At 40.8% G+C, this 27,385-nt stretch overlaps 1 protein-coding gene across 1 annotated transcript in view; it reads right to left on the reverse strand.

Moving 5' to 3' along the window:
• The window catches only part of mapk8ip2 (mitogen-activated protein kinase 8 interacting protein 2), a gene marked incomplete at both ends in the record, with an annotated part of 34,299 nt that extends 17,797 nt beyond the window's left edge, over positions 1-16,502 (reverse strand). The window contains 2 exons of the mRNA XM_084171586.1: positions 126-231; positions 16,438-16,502. Coding sequence (XP_084027712.1) covers positions 126-231; positions 16,438-16,502 — 171 coding nt within the window. The remainder of the gene's footprint in view (positions 1-125; positions 232-16,437) is intronic.
• Between the last annotated feature and the right edge of the window lie 10,883 nt (positions 16,503-27,385).

Raw genomic sequence — 27,385 nt, forward strand, 5'->3', positions numbered from 1 at the left:
GTTATTAATTACAGACCTGCTGTTTCACTACATTACATTGGTGTGTGTATGTGCCTGTGTGTTTGTCAGTGTGTGTGCGTGTGTGAGTGTGTGCATGCTTGCATTCATTCATATGTGTGTTCCACCTTCTCGTATGGATCAGAGTCGTAGTTGAGTCCTATTCCACAGTCATCTGTGATTTCAGACAGATCCTCATCATCAAACTCCTCCAGACTGATGTCATGGGCAGGCCTGGAAGAACAGGAGGTAGAATGTTAATACTTACACATAGTACACACACACGTGTTATTTCACCCCCAGTCCTCATGTACCTGACCACCACCATTCAGAGAGGAGCATCTCTCTGAGTGATGCCCACACAGAGTGCTCCAACCCTGGGGAAGACTGCTCTGAGATATGGCCTGTCACTCTCTATTTGGGTCTGTGCCTCACTCACCAGACACAAGAACTCACACATCCTCCATCTTTTGCTTTGCTCTCTAAGCAGACAGAGGAGTTAAGCAATTATTCTATTTTTTTTCAGGTCCCCAGTTTACAGACAACAGTGCATGAGCTCATCATCTTGTTTTCTATAAACCATCTGTATAACTGTGGTCCATTAGTTCCAAGAGAGGCTCAGTTCTCTACTCCTTTAGTAAGATACCATTTTTTGTAAGGCTCAGAGGGAAATGCTGCAATGCAGGTTTTCTAGTGAGGACAAAACACTCCAGACATTATTTTTTACATTGTAGAATAATAGTGAAGATATCAAAACTATGAAATAACACATGGAATCATTTAGTAACCAAAAAAGTGATAAACAAATCAAAATATATTTTATATTTGAGATTCTTCAAATAGCCACCCTTTGCCTTGATGACTGCTTTGCACACTGGTACTGTAGATTTCAACAATTTAAGAATAATAAACAAAATATCACAAATGTAACAAAATTGGCATCATTGTAATACTTACAAAACCAAATGTCTGTGGTAAGATCTGAACAGCAGTTTGACTGAGGTTGTGTGAGTACGTGGAAGATTCATCAAGGTATGATCATGAATATGACCAATGTCATTGGATGGAAAATATCTTCCATTGCAATCATACTGACAACTTAATGCAATCAAGCTTTTTGTACATGTGACCAACAGTACAGAATATATATCCCTTAGTTACAGTATCAATCTACACGTGAAGTCGGAAGTTTACAAACACCTTAGCCAAATATATTTAAACTATTTTTTTTGCAATTCTTGACATTTAATCCTAGTAAAAATTCCCTGTCTTAGGTCAGTTAGGATCACCACTTTATTTTAAGAATGTGAAATGTCAGAATAATAGTAGAGAGAATGATTTATTTCATCACATTCCCAGTGGGTCAGAAGTTTACATAAACACAATTAATATTTGGTAGCATTGCCTTAAATTGTTTAATTTGGGTCAAACGTTTTGTGTAGCCTTCAACAAGCTTCCCACAATAAGTTGGGTGAATTTTGGCCCATTCCTCCTGACAGAGCTGGTGTAACTGAGTCAGGTTTGTAGGCCTCCTTGCTGGCACACGCTTTTTCAGTTCTGCCCACACATTTTCTATAGGATTGAGGTCAGGGCTTTCTGATGGCCACTCCAATACCCTGACTTTGTTGTCCTTAAGCCATTTTGCCACAACTTTGGAAGTATGCTTGGGGTCATTGTCCATTTGGAAGACCCATTTGCGACCAAGCTTTAACTTCCTGACAGATGTCTTGAGATGTTGCTTCAATATATCCACATAATGTTCCTTCCTCATGATGTCATCTATTTTGTGAAGTGCACCAGTCCCTCCTTCAGCAAAGCACACCCACAGCATGATGCTGCCACCCCTGTGCTTCATGGTTGGGATGGTGTTCTTCGGCTTGCAAGCATTTCCCTTTTTCCTCCAAACATAACATTTACATTTACATTTACGTCATTTAGCAGACGCTCTTATCCAGAGCGACTTACAAATAGGTGCATTCACATTATAGCCAGTGGGATAACCACTTTACAATGTGTGTTTTTTTTTATAAATGTTTTATTATTATTATTATTATTATTATTTTTTTTTTTGGGGGGGGGGGGGGGGGGTAGAAGGATTACTTTATCCTATCCCAGGTATTCCTTAAAGAGGTGGGGTTTCAAATGTCTCCGGAAGGTGGTGAGTGACTCCGCTGTCCTGGCGTCGTGAGGGAGCTTGTTCCACCATTGGGGTGCCAGAGCAGCGAACAGTTTTGACTGGGCTGAGCGGGAGCTATGCTTCCGCAGAGGTAGGGGAGCCAGCAGGCCAGAGGTGGATGAACGCAGTGCCCTCGTTTGGGTGTAGGGACTGATCAAAGCCTGAAGGCCATGGTCATAACCATGGTCATTATGGCCAAACAATGTTTGTTTCATCAGACCAGAGGACATTTCTCCAAAAAGTACGATCTTTGTCCCCATGTGCAATTGCACATGGCGGTTTTGGAGCAGTGGCTTCTTCCTTGCTGAGCGGCCTTTCAGGTTATGTTGATATAGGACTTGTTTTACTGTATATATAGATACTTTTATACCTGTTTCCTCCAGCATCTTCACAAAGTCATTTGCTGTTGTTCTGGGATTGATTTGCACTTTTCGCAACAAAGTACGTTAATCTCTAGGAGACAGAATGCGTCTCCTTCCTGAGCGGTATGACGGCTGCGTGGTCCCATGGTGTTTATACTTGCGTACTATTGTTTGTACAGATGAACGTGGTACCTTCAGACTTTTGGAAATTGCTCCCAAGGATGAACCAGACTTGTGGAGGTCTAAAAAAATTTTTTGGTGTTCTTCGGCTGATTTCTTCAGATTTTCCCATGATGTCAAGCAAAGAGGCACTGAGTTCGAAGGTAGGCCTTGAAATACATCCACAGGTACACCTCCAATTGACTCAAATTATGTCAATTAGCCTATCAGAAGCTTCTAAAGCCATGACATCATTTTCTGGAATTTTCCAAGCTGTTTAAAGGCTTTTCTCAGAGTTTCTGTATCGCAATTTGCCAAGGCAAATACTTTTTTTTTTTTTCATAGCTGAATGCCCACTCCGTTGCCTACGTAGCTGCTGTGCTGACTGCTCCGCTGCCACTCCCCACTCCTTGATCACCTTTGTCTGGTCACTGGTGTAGCCTACAAACTACACCAGTGACCAGACTTATCCCTGCCACCAACTGCATACATTCTGCAGGTGAGGTTGTGTGTGTCTGTCCATGTGTGTTACCCTGGGGAGCCGTGGGGATCACCCTCACCTACCTGACATCCCAGAACGGACAGCCCCTGAGGATTATGGGAGATGTATTCCTGAAAGATTACTACTCCGTCTACGTCCCCGCAAGCAACCGACTACATAGTTTCGCCCAATGTCAATACTTCTAAAAAATATATAAATATATGAAACACTTACCTTGTACGTACTCACTGGGCAGAGATGTCAATTCAACATCTATTCCACCAGTGTGCCCAGTGGGTATGTTCGCCCTCTGTAGCTGCGTGCCTTTCTTTGTTTTTCTGAAAATCATACTACTGGGGTTGAGGTCAGGGCTCCGTGCAGGCCAATCAAGTTCTTCCACACCAATCTCGACAAACCATTTCTGTATGGACCTCGATTTCTGCACGGGGGCATTGTCATGCTGAAACAAGAAAGGGCCTTCCCCAAACTGTAGCCACAAAGTTGGAAGCACAGAATCGTCTAGAATGTCAATGTATGCTGTAGCATTAAGATTTCCCTTCACTGGAACTAAGGGGCCTAGCCGGAACCATTAAAAACAGCTCCAGAACATTATTCCTCCTCTACCAAACTTTACAGTTAGCACTATGCATTCGGGCAGGTAGCGTTCTCCTGGCATTAGCCAAACCCAGATTTGTCAGTCGGACTGCCAGATGGTGAAGTGTGATTCATCACTCCAGAGAACGTGTTTCTACTGCTCCAGAGTCCAATGGCGGCGAACTTTACACCCCTCCAGCCAACACTTGGCATTGCTCATGGTGATCTTAGGCTTGTGTGTGGCTGCTTGGCCATGGAAACCCATTTCATGAAGCTCCCGAAGAATAGTTCTTGTGCTGATGTTGTTTCCAGAGGCAGTTTGGAACTCTGTAGTGAGTGTTGCAACCGAGGACAGACGATTTTTACTTCAGCAGTCGGCGGTCCCATTCTGTGAGCTTGTGTGGCCTACCACTTCGCGAGTGAGCCGTTGTTGCTCCTAGACGTTTCCACTTCACAATAACAGCACTTACAGTTCAACAGGGCAGCTCTAGCAGGGCAGAAATTTGACAAACTGACTTGCTGGAAAGGTGGAATCCTATGACAGTGCCACATTGAAAGTCACTGAGCTCTTCACTAAGGCCATTCTACTGCCAATGTTTGTCTATGGCGATTGCATGGCTGTGTGCTCGATTTTATACACCTGTCAGCAAGGGGTGTGGTTGAATTAGCCGAATCCACTAATTTGAATGGGTGTCCACATACTTTTGTGTGTATATATACACTGCTCCAAAAAATTTTAGGAACACTAAAATAACACATCCTAGATCTGAATGAATGAAATAATCTTATTAAATACTTTTTTCTTTACATAGTTGAATGTGCTGACAAAAAAAAAAATAACACAAAAATTATCAATGGAAATCAAATTTATCAACCCATGGAGGTCTGGATTTGGAGTCACCCTCAAAATTTTGATGTAATGTCCTTAAAACAAGTCAAAATGAGGCTCAGTAGTGTGTGTGGCCTCCACGTGCCTGTATGACCTCCCTACAACGCCTGGGCATGCTCCTGATGAGGTGGCGGATGGTCTCTTGAGGGATCTCGTCCCAGACCTGGACTAAAGCATCCGCCAACTCCTGGACAGTCTGTGGTGCAACGTGGCGTTGGTGGATGGAGCGAGACATGATGTCCCAGATGTGCTCAATTGGATTCAGGTCTGGGGAACGGGCGGGCCAGTCCATAGCATCAATGCCTTCCTCTTGCAGAAACTGCTGACACACTCCAGCCACATGAGGTCTAGCATTGTCTTGCATTAGGAGGAACCCAGGGCCAACCACACCAGCATACAGTGAGGGAAAAAAGTATTTGATCCCCTGCTGATTTTGTACGTTTCCCACTGACAAAGAAATGATCAGTCTATAATTATAAATGGTAGGTTTATTTGAACAGTGAGAGACAGAATAACAACAAAAAAATCCAGAAAAACGCATGTCAAAAATGTTATAAATTGATTTGCATTTTAATGAGGGAAATAAGTATTTGATCACCTACCAACCAGTAAGAATTCTGGCTCTCACAGACCTGTTAGTTTTTCTTTAAGAAGCCCTCCTGTTCTCCACTCATTACCTGTATTAACTGCACCTGTTTGAACTTGTTACCTGTATAAAAGACACCTGTTCACACACTCAATCAAACAGACTCCAACCTCTCCACAATGGCCAAGACTAGAGAGCTGTGTAAGGACATCAGGGATACAATTGTAGACCTGCACAAGGCTGGGATGGGCTACAGGACAATAGGCAAGCAGCTTGGTGAGAAGGCAACAACTGTTGGTGCAATTATTACAAAATGGAAGAAGTTCAAGATGACGGTCAATCACCCTCGGTCTGGGGCTCCATGCAAGATCTCACCTCGTGGGGCATCAATGATCATGAGGAAGGTGAGGGATCAGCCCAGAACTAAACGGCAGGACCTGGTCAATGACCTGAAGAGAGCTGGGACCACAGTCTCAAAGAACACACTAATCCATTAGTAACACACTACGCCGTCATGGATTAAAATCCTGCAGCGCACGCAAGGTCCCCCTGCTCAAGCCAGCGCATGTCCAGGCCCGTCTGAAGTTTGCCAATGACCATCTGGATGATCCAGAGGAGGAATGGGAGAAGGTCATGTGGTCTGATGAGACAAAAATATAGCTTTTTGTTCTAAACTCCACTCGCCGTGTTTGGAGGAAGAAGAAGGATGAGTACAACCCCAAGAACACCATCCCAACCGTGAAGCATGGAGGTGGAAACATCATTCTTTGGGGATTATTTTCTGCAAAGGGGACAGGACGACTGCACCGTATTGAGGGGAGGATGGATGGGGCCATGTATCGCGAGATCTTGGCCAACAATCTCCTTCCCTCAGTAAGAGCATTGAAGATGGGTCATGGCTGGGTCTTCCAGCATGACAATGACCCGAAACACACAGCCAGGGCAACTAAGGAGTGGCTCCGTAAGAGGCATCTCAAGGTCCTGGAGTGGCCTAGCCAGTCTCCAGACCTGAACCCAATAGAAAATCTTTGGAGGGAGCTGAAAGTCTGTATTGCCCAGCAACAGCCCCGAAACCTGAAGGATCTGGAGAAGGTCTGTATGGAGGAGTGGGCCAAAATCCCTGCTGCAGTGTGTGCAAACCTGGTCAAGACCTACAGGAAACGTATGATCTCTGTAATTGCAAACAAAGGTTTCTGTACCAAATATTAAGTTCTGCTTTTCTGATGTATCAAATACTTATGTCAAGCAACAAAATGCAAATTAATTACTTAAAAATCATACAATGTGATTTTCTGGATTTTTGTTTTAGATTCCGTCTCTCACAGATGAAGTGTTAAATGACGTAAATGTAAATGTGTACCTATGATTTAAAAAAATTACAGACCTCTACATGCTTTGTAAGTAGGAAAACCTGCAAAATCAGCAGTGTATCAAATACTTGTTCTCCCCACTGTATATATTGTCTATCCTATATTTTTGTTGGAAAAGTTAGCTCACCACCAACATAAAACAACTTTAATTTGACAACATAATAAAACTTAAATGCGTCGCTACTTATGTGTCGCCTTCTCCAATATAAACATGGTGTCTACTGGCTGTCAACAATAAAAAATAAGACAACATTTATTTTATATTTTATATACACTGCCAGTCAAAAGTTTGGACACCTACTCATTCAAGGGTTTTTCTTTATTTTTACGTTGTAGAATAATAGTGAAGACATCACAACTATGAAATAATACATATGGAATCATGTAGTGACCAAAAAAAAAAAGAGTTAAAACAAATCAAAATATATTTTATATTAGAGAATCTTCAAATAGCCACCCTTTTTCTTGATGACAGCTTTGCACACTCTTGGCATTATCTCAACCAGCTTCATGAGGTAGCCACCTGGAATGCATTTCAAATAACAGGTGTGCCTTCTTAAAAGTTAATTTGTGGAATTTCTTACCTCAATGCGTTTGAGCCAATCAGTTGTGTTGTGACAAGGTAGGGAAGGTATACAGAAGATAGACCTATTTGGTAAAAGACCAACTCCATATTATGGCAAGAACAGCTCAAATAAGCAAAGAGAAACGACAGTCCATCATTACTTTAAGACATGAAGGTCAGTCAATACGGATTATTTCAAGAACTTTGAAAGTTTCAAGTGCAGTCGCAAAAACCATCAAGCGCTATGATGAAACTGGCTCTCATGGATGGAATGGAAGACCCAGAGTTACGTCTGCTGCAGAGGATAACTTCATTAGAGTTAACTGCACCTCAGATTGCAGCCCAAATAAATGATTCACAGAGTTCAAGTCACAGACACATCTCAACATCAACTGTTCTGAGGGGACTGTGTGAATCAGGCCTTCTTGGTCGAATTGCTGCAAAGAAACCACTACTAAAGGACACCAATAAGAAGAAGAGACCTGCTTGGGCCAAGAAACATGAGCAATGGACATTAGACTGATGGATATTTGTCCTTTGGTCTGGAGTCCAAATTGGAGAATTTTGGTTCCAACCGCCATGTCTTTGTGAGACGCGGTTTGGGTGAACGGATCATCTCTGCATGTGTAGTTCCCACCGTAAAGCTAGAGGAGGTGGTGTTATGGTGTGGGGGTGCTTTGCTGGTGACACTGTCTGTGATTTATTTAGAATTCAAGGCACACTTAACCAGCATGGCTACCACAGCATTCTTCAGCGATACGCCATCCCATCTGGTTTGGGCTTAGTGGGACTATCATTTGTTTTTCAACAGGACAATGACCCAACACACCTCCTGGCTGTGTAAGGGCTATTTGACCAAGAAGGAGAGTGATGGAGTGCTGCATCAGATGACCTGGCCTCCACAATCCCCCGACCTCAACCCAATTGAGATGGTTTGGGATGAGTCGGACGGCAGAGTGAAGGAAAAGCAGCCAACAAGTGCTCAGCAGATGTGGGAACTCCTTCAAGACTGTTAGAAAAGCATTCCAGGTGAAGCTGGTTTAGATTGTGTACCCAATGTTGTGATTCTCACAAAATATGTTGTCTTCTCACACTATTCAAACCCCACAATCAATAAATAGCTTATGAAACTCTCTTAGCCTATAGATCACATATTGCAAACAAATAATCTGAACTAAAATCGCCGCACATTTTGGCATTTCTGTGCGGCAACGACAATCGCTAATCAATATCCAAAAACAGCACACATGTTTTTCCGCGAACCTGCACATCATCATATTCTCTCTTTTGTGGCGCCAGTGTGGGGGTTTATTGCATGAGAAACGATGTTGCAGTAGTTTAGTGTGTGGTGCGGGAATAATGACAAGCAAACCTGGGGAGCTTTGCGTTCACATTGTCCTAAAAAAAGGGAACCGGACCGCGGAATTCAAGCGAACCGAACTCAGACCACCTCTGATATCACAATATCTCAAAATAAAATCGCGGGAAAACATAGTTTGGAAGCAAATGGTTATTGCTGTAAAGAGAAGACAATGAAAAGACTAATCTGTATTTTAATTATCAAAATTCTCAATTTAACTGAGCAATCAATAGTATAGGCTATCTTATTGGCACCAGCAGAGAGCATCTGCAATATCCCCGGTGAGTGCGCACTGCGCATCGCATATTCACTATTTATCATTGTTGGGTGAGTGCTACTTAAAAGTTTGTTTTTGGACAATCATTTCCTCCTCCAGTTTAGATGGACGTCATATTCTATTTGTGTCTCCCCTTCTCATAAGCATATTATATGGACAATGTTGTTTTTATTGATCTGTTTGTCAGTGTCAGCAGAGTAGGCTACCCTGTAATATGATGTATTAAAAAAGATTCTGCTCATGTCTCCAGTCATAAAGTGTAGTAGAATTGCATGAAATGTGTTTATAAAAGGCCACATTTTTCCCATGCAAAGAAAGCAAACGTATCTGATATACTCTATAGCCCTACTCTACGCTATACGCGCTCAGCCATGCATTGAATTGTCTTTTTTGCAAACAGTGATTGAGTTAAATTATTAGCCTAAATTATGACTATCCAATCTACTCCTCACATTACAAATAGTAGGCTCTTACATAAGTCTGCAAATGCGATGATGCATGGAATGCTTTATTATAAAAAGGTGCATGTTTATAGTGAAAATTAGCTACCCCAAACATGAAACTCACGCGCCGCCTATGTATGCCAGGTATATAAATACAGCAGCACGAGAAAGCTGGGATCCTCTTTTAAATAGTGGCCAGTCAAAACCATTTTCACACGCGATTGCGCAATTACTGGTCTTCCAAGAACACATGTTTTACTAGGCTCTGTTGGCTAGGTTCTCTCCAACTGTGTTCCATGGGTCCTAGGCCTATAGGCTACGTTTAGAGTTGTGATACAAACCTTATCAAAACATATAGGCCTATGGGCTAGGCTACATGATGTGTGTGACTATGATTTGAAAAAGTCGCCAAATAAAAGGCATGCACAGTTTCTTGCCTTAGACTACACACTCTGGGCATCATTCACAAGTAATAATATTGTCACCCATCAGACTAATCTCAATTGAATCTTGTCTTTACATATACTAAAAATGTGTGAGAAATTAGTTTTGATTTAGAATGGGCCATTAGCATGCTCCAGTTGGAACAGGGGCAGGGGGAAAAAAGTAATGTATGCACTTAAATTGCGAATGGAGGACGCTTTACCAAAAAGGGTTCTCCTATGGGGACAACTGAAGAACCCTTTTGTAACCCTTTTTTCTAAGAGTGTAGCTAGCTCTCAATTCTGGGAGGTGAATCTAGCACTGTCAAGTCTCTGAGAGGAGTCCAACTCCACTTATAATTCCAGAACTCCACTCAGGAGGAGCAGCCTTAGAATGGAATGAATGAATGATAGAATTAGTCCTGTGTATTCTTCTAAATTATAATCATCAAAGGGGGGGGGGGCTCCTTTCAGCTCCACTCCCAGTTTTTCTTTCTGTAAGAGATTCCTGGTGATGTAGATGACTAATATGACACATCCCACTGGACACAAACTGGTTGAATCAATGTTGTTTCAGCGTAATTTGTCAACGTTATGTGACGTGGAATCTTTAGAAAATACATTGGATTTGAAAATTGTAATCAACAAAAATCATCAACTGTTGTTTTAAGGGTGAAATTTCAACCACAGGATTTTGTCATCATGGTAACCACATTTCAACATAGACTAACCTTGCGTAAAATATGTTGAATTTGTATGTATAAAACAACGTCAGATCTTCAACGTTATATCCACAATCAGAAGAAAAAAAGCAATAGGCTGAGCAGCACCTCCTACTGGAGAATGGATTTACAGCTACCCTTTGGCCTCCCATCCAGGGTTCTAACCAATCCCAGTCCAGTTTAGCTATGACATTTGACAGACTATTACCAATGTGCCATCGTGGGAATGATTGTTGAGAGCTCTCCACTTAAAAACTAAATAGACTCACTGTTGCTATTGAAGTCATTCCAAAGGGTAGGTTTAACAGAGCAAATTAAATGTGACCATACTTTATCACTCATATATGATCAATGATGCTTTATAGCATTTGCAAAGTCATCAACAGCTATTGTTTCAATTAAACTAAAAATAGACAATACAATAGGCCTAGGGTTTTAAGCTCTGGTTGATTTAAAATGTAATGATATTGAATTGTGTTTGGTTGTCAATGCAACCAAATATCAACATTTGAAGGATATGTATATTCTGCTTAGATTGTTCCATTTGTACCACTGACTTTAATTCCACTTTGTCTACAAATTAATAATTGATATGTTGGATTCAAATCTCCATCTCAATCAAAAATCGAAGTTAAGGAATAAGTCTAAATCAAATCAAACTTTATTTAAAGTGCTTTTAAAGTTTGATTTTATTTAGTCCTATTCTTTAACTTAGATTTTTGGTTGAGATAGAGACCAACATATGATGAATCCAACATATAAATTATTAATTTGTAGACAGACTGGAATTAAAGCCAGTCAGTGGCACAGATGGAACTATCCAAGTAGAAGATAAATCTCCTTCAAATGTTGATATTTGGTTGCGTTGAAACACAAATCAATATCACTTTTGAAATACAATAAATAGCCTGTAGAAAAAAAGAAGGGAGGGAAGCGCTGCTAATGTACACAATAGTAGGTTTTGGTAGACAGAAGGTGCTCCTTGGTAAAAGGGATAAATTGGTCATCATAAAGAAAGGAGGACCAAGGCTCTCTTCATATAATTAACTGAAATGCCTTTATTTGTATGGCATGTTCAATGGAAACAAAGTTTTAAAACTCGGACGCGTTTAGGCTGCATGGCCTTCGTCAGGGAGTACAAAATAATAAATAGCCTATTAACTTGTCGACAAGTTAACAAATGATATGTTGGATTCACGTCTCCAACTTGACCAAAAATTCAAGTTAAAGAATGGGATTAAGCCAGTGGCTCAGATGGAACTATCCAAGTAGTAGCTACATCTACTTAAAAATGTTGATATTCGGTTGCGTTGTCAACCAAACAAAATTCAATATTACTTTGGTAATACAGTAAATAGCCTAAAGTTAAGGCTATCTTACAAACTAATGTAACATTCAATTTAAAATGAGCAACACATCCATGGCCACATTTTGAGGTTACTGTATACTTTTCTTCTTATGTAATCATATAGGAAGAAATGCTGATACCAACAAGCTGATACCAACAGGCTCAGAGACAGTTTCTATCTACAAGCCATCAGACTGCTGAACACGAACTGGACTGACCACCTGCTCTGATTCTCTGCACCTTAGCACACATGCACACACCCACACATTTATGCTACACACACGCACAACTGCTGCTACCAGACTAATTATACAGCCCAGTTTATACACTGCCCCCATCCCTCCTTCCTCAATACACAAGTAAATATTGGACTATATAAATGGTGCCTTCCTGTATTATACTTATGCTAAAATGTTTATTCTACTGAGCCATTTACTTTGTTTGTATTCTTATATTTTATTATTGTTGTTACATTGTCGAGAAGGAACCTGCAAGTAAGCATTTCGTTGAATGATGTATACCACGAGTATCCCGTACATACGACTAATAAACTTGATATAAAGGGTGCATGTTCAAGGCAGCATTCATAGGTCATCGCAGGTCTGTGGAGAGTTTCGCAATTGCTGTAATAATCTGTTCAGAACCTCAAACGGAATTGATCACTTGCACCATGTACTTTTAATATAATCTCAACTGCAATCCAGGTCATTTGGTTCTGCTATTAGATGAAGCACAGCGATTAGACATTAATCTGTTGTATGAATAAACAAAATATCTGACATTGTATTTTCATTTGAACCTTGCTATGCTTTTACATGGTTGAAAGCGCAGTGATATACATTTTGGTGAAAACTAAAACAAAAATCATGCATCTTTTTCATTGGAATTTGGTTGTGCTTTTAGATGGTTGAAAGCATAGTGATAACACATTAGAAATTCAACTAATGTTTGGCTGACTTTGAGTGGGTAAGTACATTCAGAAAGGATTCACACCCCTTGACTTTTTCTTGTGTTACATTGAGATTAAATTGAGTTTTTTTGTCACTGACCTACACGCAATACCCCATAATGTCAAAGTGGAATTATGTTTTTCTAAATTATCACAAATTAATAAAAAATGAAAAGCTGAAATGTCTTGAGTCAATATGTATTCAACCCTTTTGTTATGGGAAGCCTAAATAAGTTCAGGAGTAACAAATTGCTTAACAAGTCACATAATCAGTTGCATGGACTCACTCTGTGTGCAATAATAGTGTTTAAAATGATTTTTGAATGACTACCTCATCTCTGTACCCCACACATCTGTAAGGTCCCTCAGTCGAGCAGTGAATATCAAACACAGATTCAACCACAAAGACCAGGGAGGTTTTCAAATGCCTTGCAAAGAAACGCACATATTGGTAGATGGGGTAAAATAAGAAATGCTGACTTAGAATATCCTTTTGAGCATGGTGAAGTTATTAATTACACTTTGGATGGTGTCTCAATACAACCAGTCACTACAAAGATACAGATGTCTTTCCTAACTCAGTTGCCGGAGAGGAAGGAAACCACTCAGGGATTTTACCATGAGGCAAATGGTGACTTTAAAACAGTTACAGAGTTTAATGGCTGTAATAAGAGAAAACTGAGGATGGATCATCAACATTGTAGTTACTCCACAATACTAACCTAATTGTAAAAAGAAGGTAGTCCGCAATCTGGATCCCTGCACAGTCTCATTGAAGATGTTGATCACTTTTTGGCCTCTGGACTAAAACCTAATCATGACAAGTGTACTATATTACGTATTGGATCGTTAAAATACAGTGTTTACACTACCTTGTAGTTTACCAATAAAATGGGCGGATGGTGAAGTAGACATACTGTGTATTTACATCTCAAAAAATTTAAAATGAACTTACCACAATCAACTTCAATAGAAAGTTTTCAAAATTAGATAAGATTCTGCAACCATGGAGAAGTAAATATTTGTCTATTTATGGAAAAAATCACATTGATTAACTCTTTGGTCCTATCACAGTTTACTTACTTACTAATGGCACTGCCTACTCCAGACGACTCGTTTTAAAAAAATCATACGAGCAAAAAAATTGTCATTTTATTTGGAATGCTAAGACAGACAAAATTAAAAACGTGCCTATTTATATAATGAATATGAGTTTGGGGGGCTAAAAGTATTAAATATTAAAGCTTTAAACCTCTCACTAAAAGCTTCACTCATATATAAGTTATACTTAAACCCAAAATGGTTCTCCAGTAGATTATTAAGAAAGGCTCATCCATTGTTCAAAAATGCCCTTTTTGCTTAAAGTATCACCCTTTCTTAAACAAGCCATACAAAGCTGGTTACAATTTTCAGTTTTATGTTTTTTAAGATAGAACAAATATTACAACAAATGTTATGGTTAAACTCAAATATACTGATGAATAAAAAAAATGTTATTTACGGAAAAAATGTTTATTAATGATATTATGAATAGAAACGGGGGAGTTATGTCACATATGCAGCTATCAAAAATATATGAGAATGTCTGCTCAATCCAAACTTACAACCAACTGATTGCAGCATTACCACAAAAATTGAGGTGGCAAGTGGAAAAGGGAGAAGGTATGGAACTTGTTTGCCTGACATATATTAAAGATACAAATTGGCTGAAAGGAATTGGCATAAATAGAAAAATATAGCAGTTTCATTTGAGGACAAAAATATTGACAGTTGCGCCATACAGGTTGCAAAATAAATGGGAAGAGATTTTCTATGTATGGATTCCATGGCACATGGTTTATGAACTGATACAAAAAACAACACTTGATTCAATACTTCAAGTTTTCCAATTTAAATGATTATACAAAACTCTTGCCACCAACAGAATGCTATATATATATATGGGGCATACAACAATCTCAGCTCTATAGATTTTCCTGCGAAGAGACAGAATCACTAGATAATTTATTCTGGTATTGTCCATATGTAGCTTGTTTCTGGTCACAGGTTCAGGAATGGATACAAAAAATAAATAAACGAGTGTGGTCTATGGTGATAGGTGGGATGGGCTGAAAGTGGCTGAGGGGTGGGATTAAAGAGCTTATGTTCGGTAATGTATTATTGTTATGTGACTGCTTCATATAAAAGTACCATGTATGTAAAATGTGTATGTAAAATGTATGTATATGTAGCAGAAAATCTGTAAAACAAAATGGGTTGGGTTAATAAAAGGGAGAATTTGTTTTATTTTTTAAAGCATGTACAGAATATGCACTAAAGTAATACTGCAAATAAAATGTGGCAAAGCAATTTTTGTCCTGAATACAAAATATAATGTTTGTGGCAAATCCAATACAACACATAACTGAGTACCACTCTCCATATTTTCAAGCATAGTGGTGGCTGCATCATGTTATGGGTGTGCTTGTAATCGTAAAGGACTGGGGAGTTTATTTAGGATAAAAAAAAGAACAGAATGGAGCTAAGCACAATCTTAGAGGAAAACCTGGTTCAGTGTGCTGTAATAACCTAAAACACAAGGCCAAATCAGTGAATGTTGAGTGGCCGAGTTACAGTTGACTTATCAACAACCAATTTGACAGATCTCTCCCCCCCCCTCTCCTCCCTCCCTCCCTCCCCCCCCCCCCCCCCCCCCCCCCTCTCCTCCCTCCCTCCCTCCCTCCATGAGCAACATCAATAAAAGTACTACAGTAAGGGTTTATGGATGTTATAGAAGAACCATATGTTTCAGCAGAATTTATGCTCAAACTGAATCCATGAAAATAATACCTACGTGTCTAATATTAGAGCCATATCCATAACTAAATATCCTCCTTCATTGGCTTTGAAACATAATATTATCATCTACAGCCATATTGGAATTTTTAGAAAAATGTATCTATTTGATAAATAAACTGTGTTTTGACATATGGCAACAGCCTAGCAGTGGATTATAGAGGTGAAGGCTGCTGCCTTAAACCTTAATAATTAATCAAATCTAGCGACAACTGTTAGTTAGAGAATGCACTTGTAGACCTATACTCAATTAAACTAAGCTTATATTTACACCAAACCACGAGCACTGAACTATCCAATCCAATGAACAATAGGAGGATACACCTTTTGTGGCAATTGATGTTAAATAAAAAGTGTCATCTATAGCATACAGTAGCTGAACTCACAGGACCCATTTCGTGCTGTGTTTGTCTCAACAGGGCGTGGGCCTCACTCCCTCCCCCTCTGAGGTAATTGAATCTGAGCTAGAGAATGCGCCAGGCAGGCAACCGACGTGACAGCCAAAAATCTATAGCTTGTCCTCCCTGTGACCATTCATCCTCTCTCCCCTTTGCTCTGAAACGCTGTTCTGTGAGTAGCTCAAGGGTATTTTTTAAACGAACTCACATCAAGCGAGAGCCAAAAACATAAGCAAACAACACAGCATCAGTTACGCGCTGCACGTAGTGGTAGACCTATATAACGACGTAGAGCAGCATCCAATACGCCTATATGGCTCTGTTTTTCGTTTTTGGGTGATAATAATACAATGCGGTAATATCAACAAAACTGACAAACGGTTCACCCCATCCTCTCACATCCGCCTGTATCACCTCATCCCTTCGTTATTGAGCGCTCGAGGATAGCCTACCCGCTCTGCGCGGCCGTCCTTCATTGCTCCGTCTGCGGGTTTGTTGTCTTACCTGCAGCCTGGAGGAGAGAGGGAGTGGAAGGTGGAGAGTGCGAACATCTCAGCCCTGTCCGCCATCTTCCTGCAGAAACGACTCGAAGTGACTGCAGATAATTACTGAGGGAGCGCAGTCCATTCACAACCACGAACAACGCGGTTTCTCTCGCTCTCCCTCCCTGTATCCTACTGCCACGCTGTTAAAGAAGCCCCTGGCCTCGACCTAGCCAAATCAGATACACTAACTCAGCATCACCATCAAATCTGATTTGAGCTGCTATCCACTCTAAGGCCCGGAAATGGCATAGAACAGAGAAAAAACATTATACTGCGGTAATCACAGAAAAAAAAATCCTATCTGCTCCCGATGCGGCCAGCCCAGCCAGCCAGTCACACACATACACGACCCGCAGACAGTCCGCAGCCTGCCTTGCCAAATGTCTGCCGCTGTGATGTTGCCTGTGACACAAAGCGGCGGTGGGCCAGCGGTGCAGAAAGGGAAGGCTTTAAGGGGTAGAGACAGCAGACGTAGCGTCAGTGATCAACAGTGTGTGAATGCGGCCCGTAATTCTGGGCGTTTCTGCATTGCAGGAACGCCCTCTTTATGTAAAGTTAACTTCACAACGCGTTCTAAACCGCTCTGGTGACAAACACACTTTGTTGCCCTGTTGCCAGTCATCCACATGGCAGGCTGCTTTGCTACCACCGAAAACACCAGAAAGATTGTCCATTATTTCATTTTTCTAAGGACCCCAAAAACGGAGGAAGTGAGAGAACATATTCAAGTAAGTAAATATATTTGTGAAAATGTAAAAAAAAAACTATATATTGTTAGTTACCTAGCTACCAGGGTTGGGGAGTAACAGATTACATGTAACTGGTTAAAACAAACTGTAGGCCAAACTGTGATCCGTTAAATTACCAGAAAAAAAATATTGTAATCAAATTATAGATACTTTTGAAAAACTAGATGATTACTTCAAGGTATACGTTTAAATTCAGAAAGGATGTTTGCAAAGCTGTCATCAAGGCAAAGGGTGGCTATTTGAAGAATCTCAAATATGAAATATATTTTGATTTGTTTAACACATTTTTGGTTAATACATGATTCTGTATGTGTTATTTCATAGTTTTGATGCCTTCACTATTATTCTACAATGTAAAAAATAGTACAAATAAAGAAAAACCCTTGAATGAGTAGGTGTGTCCAAACTTTTGACTGGTAGTGTATGTTGTGATAATTGCGTTGTTTGCTTTATAACCCATTTGTTCATATGCCACTGTGATATACAATAAGGCAGTGACAACAAAAAGACAGTCACACAGTGGCGGAATAAATTAAACTACACATACATTTGTTTCATCACAAAAACGGAAAGCGTGTGTGCATAAGTAAAACAACAAATGTTGACTCAACCTACTTGTAGACATGGTACTTGTAGACTAATTGAATGCCAAAGCCATCCTCCTTGCTTTCATGTTGGAAAACGGTCTATGGCTCTGTCATACAGTACACTTTTAGTTTTTGTTGTCATAGGCTACCTAGCTAAAATGCTTGCTAGCCCGACTTCCTCACATGGGCAGCAATGAACCAGCTAAGTTAGCTAACTAACTAGGTAATGTGAGCCTACTAGGCTACATATTGAAGTTCAATCGTCTCATGCCAGTGGCACAACACATTCATTTATAGTCCAGAGAAATAATTCAAAACCACAAGTCCAAATCCCCATCTCCATCCATGGTTCAGGAAAGGACCGATTTAGCAAGCAGGACATTAACACAAGCAGACCCGAAACAGACACGTTTTTCTGACGTTTTGCAAAGGAAGTGATTTGATTGGTCTGAAGCCAAATCCAAACTGGCCTCCCTTGGGGGTCGTTTTGCTGCACCAGGACAACCCACAGTTGAGCTCAGCTCAAAGCTGATTGGTTAATTATTTTATAATGTTTTTATCAAGGGAGGTCAAATGCTTGCTGGCATCACTCAATCAAATGCTATGGCGGCAACATGTTAACAGCTTCTGGTCTGCTTGTGCATCAGATAAATGGGCTACACATAGCCTACTGAGACCGAGTGACGCTGTTTCGCTCGCTCGGATGATTTATCCAGTGAGATTCAGCCACTTGCGAATTGACAGAAAATTATGAAAACACAGAGATAGACGAAATATAAATTATTTTATCATTTATTTGGGGAAGCCTGGCTTCCCTTGGCATCAATGAATACACGCCACTGATCTACATAGCGCATTGATATGAATCACTGCTCTCTCATTTAGCTATTTGCGTCGTATGGATTGTGGATGGCTGTTCACAAATGTATATGTGTATTTTAACCCAATAATGGTTGAATTTAAGTTTAACCTGCCTATCAAAAAGAAATGTGCTACCAGTGGACAGCCATTGGAACAGCTGCATAGTGCGGACCCCAGCCTATGGAATACAAGTTTGAGGGAGATCCTCCCATCTAAACTTCTCCGAGGTATTGTGCTCCATACTGTCAAAACAAGTTTAATTTAAGAAGACCACGAGTGGGGCTTTTATTTCAGTACAGATTTTTTTTTTATGTCCATCTGCCCACATTCAGCATCACTCTGTCAAGGGAAATATACTATTATTTCTAACAAATCCACATATATTTCAGGATGTTGTGTATCCCTGGAAATAATCTGAATTTATGTAAACATTACAGTTTTGAAAAGAAAGCTTGTCCAAAAAAAAGTGGCCTCTTGGCACAACTTACCCCGGGTACTGAATGAAATATTACCACACAGCAAATTCTGGTGTTAAATCAACACTGAGAGTGTTAAATTAACACTGAAAGTGTGGACCCGTATAGACACTGGAACAATGTTAAATTAACACACTGCTTGGTGTCAAGACTTATTTCCCAGAGTGCGTTGCCTTTCGAGTGAATTGTAGAGTTACCACCTGTGACTGTATTTGTTAGTGACAGAGACATGGTTGTTGCATTCATCCATTTTCAGTTATATGGACTTCACCAAGTGAGATCATGAGTGAATATCAATATGTCATGAACATGTTTTCCATGAAATTGGATGATATTTGGATGGAACCAGATCAAAGTATGAAAAATGACTGCTGTTTCTACATTGATCAAGTTTGATCATACTGGTCCCTTCCCCCGTGTCAAACACTTGGATTCAGGAGGCGGGATTATTTGGGGGATAGGTTGACATCACCCTAAATCTCATTTTAATGCACCAATGGCAACATGATATTTTCGTACCTAATTTAAATAAGTAACGCCTTGTAACCAACATCGGACAAGGCGTGTTTGCAGAGGGGCATGGTTTATATAGCTAGATAGCTACTATACTGGTGCCAAAATGTGACTGTAGGGTGTCAGCAAATATAATTAAAGCTTTACCCTATTAATTAATGGCAAATATACTTATATGTTTCCCCTTTTATCTGTGTCTGGTGTTAGCTAGTTACTGGCTAGCTAGGCCTTCAGCCAGCGTGGAACAAAATGGGGGGGAAGGGTCGTTCAAAACTCTGACGCAGCTGTCTCAACACATCTGTCAGTGCTGCTGTGAACCGCATCGCAAAAGACATGTATAAAAATTGACAATATGTATGCAATTTCAACATTGTTTGAGTTGCTTTGTGTATCATCAAATTTGAGATGATTTTACTGCAACACTCCTCACTGCATCCAAGTTGCTTGACATAGATGTTTCAAAGAGCTGTCAGTCAAGGTGAGTCATGAATATAAGCTCCCTGCCCACACAGCCTGTCTTTTCAAACTTCATGGCAGTTATCCATGAGAGAAAGTACTTTTTCTCAAATTGAGCATTTTTATCGCAAACAAATATTATGGGTGATAATTTAGTCCAGCGGTTCACAAACTAGGGGTCGTGAAAATGGGGTCACAGAAAATGGGGTCACGGGAGAATTTCCAAAATCCTGGAGAAAAATAAATATATATATTCAGTGCAATCGGAAAGTATTCAGACCCCTTGACATTTTCCACATTAAAAATGTTTTTCCCTCATCAATCTACACACAATACCCCATAATGACAAAGCAAAAACAGGTTTTTAGAATTTTTGCTAATTTATAAAAGAATAAAAAAACTGAAATAATACATTTACATAAGTATTCAGACCCTTTACTCAGTACTTTGTTGAAGGACCTTTGGCAGCGATTACAGCCTCGATCTTCTTGGGTATGACGCTACAAGCTTGGCACACCTGTATTTGGGGAGTTTCTCCCATTCCTCTCTGCAGATCCTCTCAAGCTCTGTCATATTGGATGGGGAGCGTCACTGCACAGCTATTATCAGGTCTCTCCAGAGATGTTCGATCAGGTTCAAGTCCGGGCTCTGGCTGGGCCACTCAAGGACATTCAGAATCCACTACTGCATTGGCTGTGTGCTAAGGGTCGTTGTCCTGTTGGAAGGTGAACCTTTGCCTTAGTCTGAGGTCCTGAGCACTCTGGAGCAGGTTTTCATCAAGGATCTCTCTGTACTTTGCTCCGTTCATCTTTCCTTCGATCCTGATTAGTCTCCCAGTCCCTGCCACTGAAAAACATCTCCACAGCATGATGCTGCCACCACCATGCTTCACCGTAGGAATGGTGCCAGGTTTCCTGCAAACGTGACGCTTGGCATTCAGGCCAAAGAGTTCAATCTTGGTTTCATCAGACCAGAGAATCTTGTTTCTCATGGTCTGAGAGTCCTTTAGGTGCCTTTTAGCTAACTCCAATCGGGCTGTCATGTATGTGCCTTTTACTGAGGGATGGCTTCCATCTGGCCACTCTACCATAAAGGCCTGATTGGTGGAGTGCTGCAGAAATGGTTGTTCTTCTGGAACGTTCTCCCTTTTCCACAGAGAAATTCTGGAGCTCTGTCAGAGTAACCATCGGGTTCTTGGTCACCTCCCTGACCAAGGCCCTTCTCCCCCGATTGCTCAGTTTGCCACCGTAAAGCTCTAGGAAGATTATTGGCGGTTCCAAACTTCTTCCATTTAAGAATGATGGAGGCCACTGTGTTCTTGGGGACCTTCAATGCTGCAGACTTTTTTTGGTACCCTTCCCCAGATCTATGCCTCGACTCAATCCTGTTTCGGAGATCTACGGACAATTCCTTTGACCTCATGGCTTGTTTTTTGCTGTGACATGCACTGTCAACTGTGAAACCTTATATAGACAGGTGTGTGCATTCCCAAATCATGTCCAATCAATTGAATTTACCACAGGTGGACTCCAATCAAGTTGTAGAAACAGCTCAAGGATGATCAATGGAAACCGGATGCACCAGAGCTCTAGCAAAGGGTCTGAATACTTATGTAAATAAGATATATATTTTTTTATAGTATACATTTGCAAAAAATATTAAAAACCTGTTTTCACTTTGTCATTATGGGGTATTGTGTGTAGATTGATGAGGAAAACATTTTATTTAATACATTTTAGAATAAGGCCGTAACGCAACAAAATGTGGAAAAAGTAAAGGGGTCTGAATACTTTCCAAATGTCATGTCATGAGGTTAACCTTCAGTCTGCTGCGTGTCTATATTGATGAAAAACAGATTCCATATGGGATCGAATGGTGGGCTTTTGCGCATATGGGGCTCCATCTATGGCGGGCAGGCCTCTGCACTCTAGTTATGAATGTGTCTCCCTCTGCCATATGAACGCATTGTATGATACACTGAGAGCAACTGGCGGCAACAGAGCTGAGCACAGAACTCGGAGATATACTGCAGCAGGTAACTTCAATTGTAAACTATATCAAACCACAACCTTTGCGCACACGCCTGTTCGCATAACTATGTGGAGTGATAGGATCAGACCATGACAATGTTCTATTTCACACAGAGGCTTGCTGGTTATTGAGGGGGAGTGTTGGTAAGATTTTTCGCATTGAGAAAATAACTGTTGTCATTCACAATGGATGTAAAAAAAAACAGACTTGGTTGACATTCTGTGTAATGAAAAGAAAATAACAGAAACGGCATCAGTAAGTGTCCCACACGAGTGATGACTGCTCACCGCCAATGCTTGGAAGAGCACTTTGGGACCTACACTACCAGTCAAAAGTTTGGACACACCTACTCATTCAAGGGTTTTTCTATATTTTTACTATTTTTTACATTGTAGAATAATAGTGAAGACATCAAAACTATGAAATAACACACATGGAATCATGTAGTAAACAAAAAAGTGTTCAAAATCAAAATATATTTTATATATGAGATTCTTCAAAGTAGCCATCCTTTGCCTTGATGACAGCTTTGCACACTCTTGGCATTCTCTCAACCAGCTTCATAAGGTATGCATTTCAATTAACACGTGTGCCTTTCTAAAAGTTAATTTGTGGAATTTCTTTCCTTCTTAAGGCATTTGAGCCAATCAGTTGTGTTGAGACAAGGTACGGGGGGTATACAGAAGATAGCCCTATTTGGTAAAAGACCAAGTCCACATTATGGCAAGAACAGCTCAAATAAGCAAAGAGAAACGACAGTACATCATTACTTTAAGACATGAAGGTCAGTCAATACGAAACATTTCAAGAACTGCTGCAGAGGACTGCTGCAGAGGATAAGTTCATTAGAGTTACCAGCCTCACAAATTGCAGCCCAAATAAATGCTTCACAGAGTTCAAGTCACAGACACATATCAACATCAATTGTTCAGAGGGGACTGTGTGATTCAGGCCTTCATGGTCAAATTGCTGCAAAGAAACCACTACTAAAAGACACCAATAAGAAGAAGAGACCTGCTTGGGCCAAGGACATTAGACCGGTGGAAATGTGTCCTTTGGTCTGGAGTCCAAATTTGAGATTTTTGGTCCCAACCGCCGTGTCTTTCTGAGACGCGCTGTGGATGAACGGATGATCTCCGCATGTGTTGTTCCCACCGTAAAGCATGGAGGAGGAGGTGTTATGGTGTGGGGGTGCTTTGCTGGTGACACTGTCTGTGATTTATTTAGAATTCAAGGCACACTTAACCAGCATGGCTACCACAGCATTCTGCAGCGATACACCATCCCATCTGGTTTGGCCTTAGTGGGACTATAATTTGTTTTTCAACAGGACAATGACCCAACACACCTCCAGGCTGTGTAAGGGCTATTTTAACAAGAAGGAGAGTGATGGAGTGCTGCATCAGATGACCTGGCCTCCACAATCGCCCGACCCCAACCCAGTTGAGATGGTTTGGGATGAGTCGGACGGCAGAGTGAAGGAAAAGCAGCCAACAAGTGCTCAGCATATGTGGGAACTCCTTCAAGACTGTTGGAAAAGCAATCCAGGTGAAGCTGGTTGAGAGAATGCCAAGAGTGTGCAAAGGGTCGCTATTTGAAGAATCTCAAATAATAAATATATCTTGATTTGGTTAAGACTGTTTTGGTCACTACATGATTCCATATGTGTTATTTCATAGTTTTGATGTCTTCACTATTATTCTACAATGTAGAATTTTTTTTTAAATAAAGAAAAACCCTTGAATGAGTAGGTGTGTCCAAACTTTTGACTGGTACTGTATATGTTGGACTCAATGGAGGGTGGATAAGAACTAGGTGTATGGAAAGTTGCTGAGACAATGGGGGAGGCAGGAATTTTGCATTCTGTCGAACATGTTATTCTCAAATCTCATGGATCCTATGGAGGGAGGCAAAGGGCAACAGTCTGGTTTTAGTCACTGACATGGTAGGACAGCCGTAGATTAGGGAGGAGTGAGGAATTCGGCCCGAGGTCTGGTCAGATGAAGTGAGAAGGAACAGTCCTATCCTACACACATATATTTCCACACCCACTAAGGTTCCAGCAGGAAGTGGGGCCATGACTACACCAGTGAGAGGAACCAATTAAGGTCCTGACTAGCAACAGAGATTAATTGGCTGTCTAGATGTGCAAGGAGTTGACTCCGCCTAGTAGGAGGGTATAAATATATGTGCTTGTGTAAACATGTCTTTGTAGCTGTATGACCCAGTGGCTGAATATACTTGGTTTGAGCGTTTCCTAGTCATCTGTTTGAGTTTTTACTCTGTTTGTTTCGAACCTAACATAAGTTTACCAATGTCTTAGTTTTGTCCTCACTCAACTTTCTTCATTAAACTTTTTCACCCTGGATGCTTTATCTGGCATGGATCTGCAGAACCTCCTCCAGCTGAAAAAGCTAAGTAACATTATGCCTTCTCTTTGCAATCGCTGTACTCATAATATACAGGAGAACTATCGCCTTAAGGTGAGGATAGCCGAGTTGCAAGCCCGGCTTTAGACGCAATTGTTAGGCAATGGAAATTGAAGTGTAGGAAAGGAAAGGATGAAACAGTGTCTGTGCCACCAGTAAATACAGGTAGTGGTCTTAATCCCACTGCACAGTCCCCGCAGCTGGACAATTCTCTCATGGCTTCTGGAAAGAAATGTAGTGAGCATGCTCAACCGGTGTCGCTTATTCTGCCAATAGAAACTTTCAACCGGTTTTCCCCACTAAGCAAGGAGTTGGAGTCAAAGCCCGAGCCTTCTCAGGTCTCTCCTCCACCCGTTACTTGGTCTGAGCCGCCGAAGCCTCCCACCATTAGCTCTGACAAATTGAAAACCCTAGTCATTAGCGACTCCATTACCCGCAATATTAGACTTAAAAATAATAAACGATCATACATTATTTACCAGGGTGCAGGGCTACCGACGTAAAGGCTAATCTGAAGATGTTGCTGGTTTAGGCTAAAACTGGCAGTGTAGATGGTATAGGGATATTATTATCCATGTCGGCACCAACGATGTTAGGATGAAACAGTCAGAGGTCACCAAGCGCAACATATCTTCAGCGTGTAATTTAGCTTGAAAGATGTGTTGGCATCAAGTAATTGTCTCTGGCCCCCTCCCAGTTAGGGGGAGTAATGACCAGATTCGAACAACTCAATCGCTGGCTGAAAACAGTTTTCTTCCCCTCTTTAAAGATATAATAGGTAGATAACTGGCCCTCTTTCTGGGAATCACCCAGAGACAGGGCTCTAACTCCTCTAGCTCCACAATGAGATAGAGTGCAGGCCAGGCAGCAGGCTGTTAGCCAGCCTGTCAGCTTAGTAGAGTCAGCCCCTAGCACAGTCAGTGTAGTCAGCTCAGTTTTCCCCATTGAGATGTGTCTGTGCCTCGATCTAGGTCTGGCAAAACTAAGCATGGCAGTGTTCGCCTCAGCAATCTCACTGGAATAAAGACCTCCTCGATTCCTGTCATTATTGAAGGAGATTGTGATAATACCGCACATCTCAAAATAGGACTACTTAATGTTAGATCCCTCACTTCCAAGGCAGTCATAGTCAATGAACTAATCATTGATCATAAACTTGATGTGATTGGCCTGACTGAAACATGGCTCAAGCCTGATGAATTTACTGCGTTAAAAATTCCCAAGCCCTGAAACAAGCTTCCAGGAAATTGCACTCCACCAAATTGGAAGTCTTCTGACTAGCTTGCAATATCGAAAAGCTCTCACTGCTGCTCGATCAGACAACTTTTCCAACATTATTGAGGAGAATAAAAACAATCCAAAATGTATTTTTGATACTGTCGCAAAGCTAACTAAACAGCAGCATTCCCCAAGTGAGGATGACCTTCACTTCAGCAGTGATGAATTCATTAACTACTTCGACGAAAAGCTCATGATCATTATAAAGCAAATTACAGACTCCTTTTTGAATATGTGTATCTCTCCAAAACTCAGTTGTCCTGAGTCTGCACAGAACTGCCAGTACCTCGGATCAATGGAGACACTCAAGTTTTTGAATCCTGCATCTTTCGACAAATTCACGAAAATAGTCATGGCCTCTAAACCTTCCAGCTGCCTACTGGACCCTATTTCAACTAAACTACTGAAAGAGCTACTTACTGTGCTTGGCCCTCCTATGTTGAACATAATATACGTCTCCCTATCCTCTGGATGTGTACCAAACTCACTAAAAGGGGCAGTAATAAAGCTTCTCCTGAAAAAGCCAAACCTTGACCCAGAAAATCTTTAAAACGAATCGAACTATATTGAATCTCCCATTCCTCTCAAAAATCTTAGAAAAAGATGTTACTCAGGAACACTGCCTTCCTGAAGACAAATAATGTATACAAAATGCTCCAGTCTGAAATAGACATCCGACCAAGGCTCTGCGTCTGTCCTTGTGCTCCTAGACCTTAGTTCCGCTTTTGACACCATCGATCAACACATCCTTTTGGAGCGATTGGATACCCAAATTGGTCTACACGGACAAGTTCTTGCAATTGGTCTCTGTGGATGGTTTATCCTCTGACAAATCAATGGTAAGTTTCGGTGTTCCTCAAGGTTCCGTTTTAGGAACACTATTATTTTCACTATATATGCTACCTCTTGGTGATGTCATTCGGAAACAGAATGTAAATGTTCACTGCTTTGTAGACAAAACACAGCTGTACATTTCGATGAAACTTGGTGATGCCCCAAAATTGCCTACCCTGGAAGCCTGTGTTTCAGACATAAGGAAGTAGATGGCAGCATTTATTTTTCTTTTAAACTCTGACTAAACAGCGATGCTAATTCTAAGTACCAAGAAACAAAAAAACATCTGCTGTTTGATCTGACAATTAATCTTCATGGTTGTACAGTCGTCTCAAATAAAACTGTGAAGGACCTCGGCGTTACTCTGGACCCTGATCTCTCTTTTGATGAACATATCAGCTTTTTTCCATCTTCGTAACGCTGCAAAAATCTGAAACGTTTTGTCATATTTTTTTGCTGAAAGGTTATCCATGCTTTTGTCACATCAAGATTAGACTACTGCAGCGGTTCCCAAACTAGGGGTTGCCTGATATGAAAATTGGGTTGCGGGAGAATTTACCAAAAAAGTTATATATTATAATATCATCTTTGTATCACAAAATCATTGTAATGTGGTTGACCTTAAACATCTAAATGAACTTTATTAAAATCTAAAGGATAAAATTCAACCAGAGAGCGCCCTTAGATCATGGG

This window comes from Coregonus lavaretus (genome assembly GCF_964263955.1).
Source record: "Coregonus lavaretus genome assembly, chromosome: 11".
NCBI lineage: Eukaryota > Metazoa > Chordata > Actinopteri > Salmoniformes > Salmonidae > Coregonus > Coregonus lavaretus.